General features: G+C 44.6%; 1 protein-coding gene across 1 annotated transcript in view; it reads left to right on the forward strand.

Moving 5' to 3' along the window:
- Positions 1-8,783, forward strand: part of MYEF2 (myelin expression factor 2) — a 34,000-nt gene that overhangs the window by 20,989 nt on the left and 4,228 nt on the right. The window contains exons 8-14 of the mRNA XM_019504192.1: positions 633-682; positions 771-834; positions 1,014-1,115; positions 1,309-1,359; positions 1,436-1,501; positions 1,580-1,675; positions 1,810-1,908. Of these exons, the coding sequence (XP_019359737.1) occupies positions 633-682; positions 771-834; positions 1,014-1,115; positions 1,309-1,359; positions 1,436-1,501; positions 1,580-1,675; positions 1,810-1,908 (528 nt within the window). The remainder of the gene's footprint in view (positions 1-632; positions 683-770; positions 835-1,013; positions 1,116-1,308; positions 1,360-1,435; positions 1,502-1,579; positions 1,676-1,809; positions 1,909-8,783) is intronic.

Below are 8,783 nucleotides of genomic sequence, written 5' to 3' on the forward strand. Positions count from 1 at the left end.
GCGGAGGCAGATACGGCAGACAAAGGCCACCACAGCGAGGGAGGGAGCGTGGCTGGCTCTGGGGCAGGCAGTACTGGCTCAAAGCACAGTCTGGGCCCCTCCCCTGCCAGGGAGAACCCAGCCCTGCCCGCAGCAGCAGCCCACCCTTGCTGCGCGTGCAGATCTAGGGGGCACATGCCTCCCATTCCTTCCCTCAGTGCGTGCAGTGGTAGGAACTGCCCCCATGCCCCCCAGACGAGCCGTGGCTCTGTCCTGCACCCCACCCTGCCCTGACTGCAGCGCCTGCCCCAGGGTCACTTCCACTCCCTCCCTTGCTGCAGGGGCCTTGATCTGCAACCCCCCTACCCCCCACTCTCCCAGAACAGACGTACCAGCTGGGTCCTGCTTTCCAGGCTGCCAGGCCGCATATTGGCAGTCGGATTGGTATTGGCCAATATGGCTCATTAAAAATCGGCCATTGGTATTGGCCCAAAAAATCTCTATCAGTGCGCCCCTAATTTTCACAGTTTATCCCATTCGTTTTCTTCACCATTCTCAGTAGTCCTTTCTCTATAGAATGACAGACAATTTTTTTTAAACAATTTAACTTTGTTTTCAGTAACCAAACCTAGGTTCTTTGACTTGATCTTTAGCTATGTTCAATGGACAGTTCCTGTTTGATAGGCCCATGCATGTAAAAATGGTGAGTTTGTCTATTCATTCCTCCTGCTTTTACTTCCAGCTAAGCTAAAACAAGTACAGTACACTATAATATTCTTGTTTATCATCAGGATGACAAATCTATTCCGCATGAAGACTTTCGTGTAGGAGACAACAAAACGCCACAATTACCCCGTGAGTATGAGCTGCACTTTTTTTTTTTTTCTTTTTTGTACTTAGTATTTTGGTCTGTCATCTGGAGTTGCCTGATGTTATAGTGCATGCAGCTATGTGGTATGTGTGGGGTTTTTTTTCCTTTGGGGCAAGGAAAAACTTGACTTCTGGTGGTGATACTTCTCTTCTGGTTTCCAAAGGTGGTCTTGGAGGCATTGGAATGGGACTTGGACCAGGTGGGCAGCCCATCAGTGCAACCCAGCTGAGCATGGGTGGAGGAATGGGGAATATGGGACCAGGAGGTAAATGGTGTTCTTTTTCTCTTGTAACCAAAATATTTTCAGAATTCTTAAATTTGAAGTTACCTGCTTTTCTCAGGTAAACCATGACTAGCATGCATTTGATTTGATTTGTTTAAATGTAGCAATATGAAGAATGGTTGGGTTTTTTTGGTGCCCCCCCCCGGTGTCCTAAATTACAACTTCTGATTTTCAGGTATGGGAATGGATGGCCCAGGATTTGGAGGAATGAACAGAATGGGAGGAGGTACGTGTGGTGGTGATTTTGTTTTTCTGTTGACTACTAAAATATTGTATAGAAAACACTTTTCCTTATTATATAGGGTTTATTGGATTTGGAATGGAAGGCATGACTAACATGGGTGGATTTGGTGTCAGCAGAATGGGAGGTAGGTGAACACTTTTTTATCTCTGTTACTACCCTCTTAATGACTACTTTTTTTACTAAAACCCTTTTCTTTACATAGGAATGGGTAATGTTGATGACTTCAGAGGAAATATGGGCAGTGGAATGAGTGGAGCAATAGGAACTGGTATGGGAGGCATGGCAACTGGCATGGGAGGCAAGTTCAATGAATTAGTGCTTTTAAATTCACTTTTTCTGCGACTGCTCATTAAGAAAATTATTTTCTGCGCGTCTTGTGTTGAATACATAGTGCGATTGCTCTTTTACAACTTTTGCTTATGTTCTCTTTAGAAATGTTCCGTGGTGGAATGGGAGGAAATATGGAAAGAGATTTTGGTCGCAGTGATATGGCCCTGAACCGTGGCTTTGGAGATTCTTTTGGAAGAATGGGTATGATAACTTGTGAAACCTAAAATTTCATGGTGGATTACAGTCTCCTATAAGTACTTAACACTTTCCAGAGAAGGAAGAAGTAAACTGGGCTGCCCCTTATTTTCAACCAGGGTTTATCTAGTCTATCAAAAAAAAAAATACAAAAACAGGTTACCCTGAGGATAAGTCTTAAGTCTTTTTACATACACTGAGGGCTTTTTGCCCCTATACGAAGATGGAATTGTGTAAGTGGCATATAGATATAGATAGCCCTTTTATGTTTTTGCAAAAAAAGGGAATAACTAAATTATTTGAGTTAATGCAACTAATAACTTATTCATTATTTGAATGATTTATGAAATCTATGGTCCTCTTCTACGAACGCTTTACCAGCGATACAGATATTTGTCTTGTGATTTCTGTGGACCCATTTCACTAATGCACACTTGGTAGGAGGCATTAAAGATGAACAGCAAGTTTTAGTACCCTCTTCCTATTGTCTCTATCCTTCTCTCTTGAATAGACCCAGTCTGCTTCCTGCCTTTCTTGATGCAGACATGCTCAAAAGATTTCATTTAACCTTTTTCAGCATGGGCTGTCTTGTCTTGTTCAGGGATGTTTGGCTTTTTCAGTGAAAAAGGTTTGCTGCTCTCCTGGCTTTCCTTTGAGACAACAGCTTTCTACAGAAGTAGAACCTGGGATGACCAGAAATGCAGGTCGTGAAGATTAGCTAATTGCTGCCATCCTGCTGGGGTAGACCTGTTAAAGTGAAGCCTCCTTCAGTAAAAATGAAAGAATAATTTGTGGTTGAGTGACCAAACTCCTTCTATGGAGGCCTCATTGGAAGAAGCACAGGCTGGCTTATACTTACCACTTAAAATGTTGATATATTTTTTTAAATAAAGCAGTGCATATACTAGCCTTCCCTTTCTTCTGAAGGCAACCCAAGCATAATTTACAAGGCTCAATTGTTTACCGACACTTGAATGAGAAAAAACTGTCTGAATTATTGGTTTGCCTGCCTTGATCATGGGATGATTCAGTTCCCTCAGTTTGTGCAGAAATGTAAAAAGAGTTTTATCTTCCAGTCTGGTTAATTTGATTATTCTGAGTGGATATTAGAGCCTCTGGTGCCTTTACTCTAAGGTGCTCCTTTTTGTTTTTTCTCTTGCTGCATCCTGGATTTAAAATGGCTGAACAGATCCTTAAAAGTGAGGGAAATGAAAATGCAAACCCCTTCTAGGTTGAGGGTGGTTGCTGTAAATCAAGCATTTGAGTGGTGAGGGGCATGGTATAGGAACCTAGAGGCAGGGATTATTTTCCTTTATTGGTTTTTTCAGGTGCCTATTCTCATGTTCCTGGTTTTTTAATGGATTCTTCGTGTTGGCCATAGGAGTGTGTGGCCAGGTCCCAGTTCACAAAGGAAGTTCATCTGCTTAAGCAAAAGAAAACTTTGTTCTTTTGGGGGAGAAACTCAAAGCAAAGAGGGTACCTCTTCCACCCAAGTAAACTTAGACTTGAGGTTGCATGAACATAATTCCTTTCTACTCAACTAGTAGAAACTTACCTAGTTAAGGCAGTACTGACAAGTCATTCCTGAAGAATCTAGCGTACTTGGATTTCACTCTTGAAACACCACTTTGACATGCGCTGTAATTGCCTAAATAGTATCTATAAAGCTTGCATTTTGCTTTCTGTGATCATGGCCTTTAAACACCACCTGGAGCAGGAATATGATATTAGCAGTGTTGCCTCTTTGACAGGGCCAGTCTACTACCATATTATGGCTGTGTTCCATTTTGTACTTAAATTGGGAGGTGGGGGGTAGAGGGAGGGGAGTGTGTCAGTTTCAAAACTGCAGAACCATTTGAGTAAAGCTTGAATTTTTAAAGAGTTTCAACAAAAGTGTCATAGTCTTTTTAGGTTAAAAAGTGTCCCTTGGGTTCTAAAATGTGTTGTGTTGTTTTTTGCCCTCTAGCTTAAAAGTTACAATTTATAGAAAAATCAAACTTGTACTTTGTAGAAACCTCTAACTGTACAAAAGAAGCTATTAGGGATTTATGTCCTAACTGATTTATACTACTCTAGGCAAGGAAGACCCTAGTGTATTCCTGTCTGAAAATCTATACTGATACTACCTTAATTAAGGAAAATGGGCCAGGGATGTGTCTGTGTGCATTTTAAAGGCGGTTTTCACGCAGGGGTCTGTATTGCCTGTGTCAAGAGGTGTTTGCTTGCTATACAGGACTCTTTTTCTGATTTGGTTGCAGCATCAAGGACATTTTAATGGAAATTATGACTGACCTGTATTGAGGTCTGTTGGACTACCTACCTAGGCAACTGACTTGCTCAGAAATTTTGTATTAAAGGTTTTAGTCAGAATGAAGGGGTCTTTGAATTAGGATTTATCATTAATAAGACGTTCTTTGCAGAAAATTACTTATTTGTGGAGGCTGGTATTCCCTTCAAAAATCTGGATGACTAATTTGATTGTCCAGTTAGTATAATCAGGATCAGATTTTGATCTTACTGTACCATGATGACATCTAGTACAATTGGTTTGAAACCTGTTCTTGGCAAAAAAAAGTGTTTTTATATCAGCCCAAGTGTGAGGAAGCTTCCTTCTGCCCCCTGCAGTACATTGAATAGAATGTGTCGGCCTAATGGAAACTCGGGTTTTTTGGTTATTGGGATGATGTGCAATTGTGGCAGGCCAAGTTGGGATCCTATCTCAATTTAAATGGAAACGTATAATGTGAGATTCTCCAGCAAGTACTGTAGACTAGAAATGCTTTTTAGTTCTTTAGCATCCTTTCCTGTATGCTCCTGTGTAATCTCCCAGTTGTTCTTATTGTTATCTCTCAAGTGAGGCAGCTGCAAGAGCATGCATAATAGTTATCAAGAAGGTGGTAGTTTGTGGACATGGTTTTTAAATGGCTGAAGTTTTAATGTTTGCTGTCTCTTCAGGGACCCTGCCTTTGTCAGTTCAGTGCATCTGAGCTTTTCTTACCCTGGCTTTCAGACCATTGTTTTTAAAGGAACTAGGGTGGCTTACAGATGTTAAAAACAAAAAAAACAACAGCAAAACAAAACAACCCCTCCACGCTTTACGTTAAACTCCGCGTGCGCCTCTGATTAAATCAGCTATTAGATAAAAGCACCAAAAAGCCATGCTGAAGCACATGAGCTATACAGATGCTGTGGAGCTGGGCTGAACTAATATTCTGCCTCTTCCAGTAAAGTGTGTTTTTTCTCTTTTCCACATCTGTCAGCAACCTAGGCTTATTGGGAGAGAGTTAGGTCTTGTTTCTTCCTCAGACCAAAAGGCACTTTAGTTGCTTATTACACAACCTGGACAGTGTTCGCTCTTTTATGAAGGATGAAATATAGTGCTACACAGTCCTCTGTATTCCAGCCATTCTGTAGTTTACATCTACTTTCCTTTCCCAAGGTTTTTTGGATTTTCATTAAAGTGGTGCGTATTTTCATCTCCTTAGCACTGCACTTGTGGACTTGCTTGCAGTAGATTTACACAGTCCTGCCATGAAACTTTTAATTTGGGATTTTAGGCTAGGGACAGACATTCAGAAAGCCTGAGCCTGAATTGATTCAATCTTTGCAGGTTAGTTTAACCTGGTTAGCCTAAATTAGTTTTGTAACCAGATGGGCATCTCAGAAATGCAGCCACATGCCTCCCAGTGGTTTAGGCTAGAAACTGGGGGGTGCTAGAGCAGCCCTCCCTTTTTTTGACAGCATGGAGCTGAAGGGGGCGTGGCCAGGCTCCAGCAGGGAACTGAAAACAGTGTTTATCACCCAATTAAGAAAACAACAGAGGGACATTACCAGCTACTTGTTAATTCAGCACAGAAAGTACCTAGTAGGCCTGCGTGAAGCAGCAAGTATTTAATTGGGATTTGGCCAATTTGAGGGACAGTGATTCAAATCATTGTCCCAATTTGATTTGGCCAATTCCTGATTCAGAGATTTGGCTGCTGAATCAGGTACTGAAGCTTTAGATAGCCCTAACGGATAGGGAGACATTCCCAGGTGGTGGGGGGAGGGGTGCTGTTCCTGGGGCTGCACTGTGCTCTGCCTGTCCCCACATACCCCAACTCCTGGGCTGTGTTATGCCGTGACACAGGCAGCTGCAGCAGGGGCTGGGGGGAGTGGCAGCAAGTGGAGCCCCGGGCAGCACAGGACGTGGCGCAGCTTATCTGCATTCGCCCTAGCCCCTGCTGCAGTGGCCCCAGGAGTGACTGATGCCAGCTGCATTGGGAACTGTCAGCAGGGTGGGAGGGGGAAAGACGCGCCTCTTGCTGCTTTGTGCCCCCTGGGATGGCTGTGGGGATGTGGGGCTTTTCCCAGGGGGCATGTGCCCTGGGATCTGCATGTGGGATGACAGCAGGCTGCCAGGCTGATGCTCTTCCTGGTACTTGGCACGCCTGCTGTGAGTGCTGGGAACACTCAGTGCCGCCACTGGCCCCAGCCTGCAATGGCAGCTTGCTGTCATCCATGGGGAGTGGAGCAGCAAGAGGCACGCCCCCCCCCCCCCCAACAGTTCCCTTTTGCAGCTGGTGCTGGTTGCTCTGGGGGCACTGCAGCGGGGGCTAGGGTGAGTGGACAACTGAGCTGTGCCCCATGACGCCTGGGGCTTTGCTTGCTGCCCACCCTGAGTGCCAGGAAGAATCAGCCTGGTGCTGCTGTCAGCCCCAGCCTGCAGTGGCAGCCTGCTGTCATCCCACACGCAGATCTGGGGGCACCCGTTCCCGGGAAGAGACCAATACAGCTCCCCAGCCCGCAGCCCTCCCGGGGGGGCATGGATCAGCAAGAAGTACACCCTTCCCCCCCCCCCCAATATTTTTTCCATTGCTGCTAGTGTTGGCTGCTCCTGGGGCCACTGCAGCAGGGACTGGGGGGAGTGGAGGCAAGCAGAGCCTTATCCCTGTTTATAATGCAACGAATTGGGTTTACTTTATGCAAAGGAAACTTGTATAGTTTATGGCCGATTTTGGAGATTCTCCAGGTCACTTTGGAGGCTTCCAATTCAATTTGGACTTCTTAATGAGTCTCCCGATTTTTTGATTTGGAGATTTGGTGGCAGAATCTCCTCTGAATCAAATCAACTACCGAAGCTTTGCACAGCCCTAGTAGCTAGTAGACCAAATGCTGGCAGTGGCTAATATACAGAAACCTCTCCGCAGGGGAGAAGGGAATTCCTGCTTAGCAGGGAGTGGTGAGGGAAAGCAGACAGGCTCTGGAGCTGCAGCCAGGGAGCAGAGGGGAGGGACCAGTCCTGCTGTGGAGCAGAGAGCCCCACCCAACCCAGAGAGCATGCTGGGATGCTGAGGGTGTCTGGTTTATCTTTAAACCAGCAAGGGGTCTGGGACTGACACTGCATAAACTGGTTTGAGCCAAATCATTTAAGTCCAATACTCCATTCAACCAGGCTTATCTCAAACTGGTTTCAGCTGTTTTCAAACTGGGTTATGTGCACTGAACATCTGTCCTGTTACAGGTTTAATTAAACCAGTTTCTGGTCACTTAAACTGGTTTATATGTAATGTCTGTCCCTAGCCTTAAGGAACAATCTCCTTCTACCTTCTGACTCATTTTGTTGAATCTCTTATAAATTCAGGAGAGTAAAAGGAGTTACATTCCTGCTTTTGCATTTGTTCATTCAGTGGGAATGAGGGAGCTAAGGTTAGAAACAGATGTAGCCTCTATGCAGCCGTAATTTTTATGGCGGCACAAAGTGAAAGCAAATATATATCTATGCTTTTTTGTTGTGCCATGTTTGTGACTAAAGGTAGTAGTAAATTGTGCTGCTTTGCAGTGGACCTCTGTATTTGCTTGATGGCAGGATTGCTCTGGCAGTTTGGAGCTGCGTGTGCCCTCTTGTCACCCTGGGCAGGCACTCCCTGGGAATGCCTGCACAGATTTGAGCCCCTCAGTCCTGGGGAGTAGTTGCCTGGCTTTACCTGGTTCCAGACACACCCTTGGCAATATCTGGGGCACGTCTCTAGAAGCAGGAAAGGTCAGGGTGCTCTGCTTCTAGTGACTTGCCCTGGAGATTGCTGGAGGTACACCTCTGCAAGTTGGGGAACCCCAGCTTCCCCTGCTTCCAGAGACTGTCCCTAGAGATCCTGGGGATATTTCTCTAGAAGCAAGAAAAGCTGGAGTGATGGGCCCCAGCCCCGGATTGTGTACCACACTAGAGTGTCCTGGGTTTCTGTCCTTCCAGAGATGTGCCCTTGGATTCCCTGCTTTCAGAGTGGCTTCCTCAGCAACCTCTGGAAACCCAAGATATTCCCCTCTTCCAGAGATGAGCCTCCAGCAATATGTCACCTGTTGTCCTGCAAGATCACATCACCTGTGCCATGTGTTTTGCCCAGTGAAGCAGATCAGCTATCCCAGGGTGTATCTTGGCACAATAGGTGATTTGTCTGTCTGTTTCTAACCGAAGAGATTTTTCAAACTTTTGCAATAAGGTGGTTCTTTGGTCTTATTTTAGTACTTTTGAGATCATTTTAGTAGACTACTTGTTTAGTTCCATGTAGCTTACTCTATTGGTGATGTATCTGTGGGGAAAAATAATTCCTTACCTGAGAGAGAAGCTTTAGAAAGCATCTTAAAGCCTGAAGGAGAAGAAAAGGGGAATAGCTAAATACCCAAGAGGAAAAAGTATGAATACTTTTTGTTAGATGCCTTCTACTCAGCATGATAAAATGCCACATACTTAGTCTGTACAAGTGAAATTAGTCCACAGAAAAGAATTTACCAGGTAAGAGTGTGTGTGCGGTTAATGTTAACTAGTGTAGTTGCTAATACTGTGTGGCTTTGTCTTTACAGCTGTAGTTTTAGCATCTATCACTTGATTTTTTTTTTTTTTTTTT

This window comes from Gavialis gangeticus, unplaced genomic scaffold (assembly GCF_001723915.1).
Source record: "Gavialis gangeticus isolate Ggan-Ray unplaced genomic scaffold, GavGan_comp1, whole genome shotgun sequence".
Lineage (NCBI taxonomy): Eukaryota > Metazoa > Chordata > Crocodylia > Gavialidae > Gavialis > Gavialis gangeticus.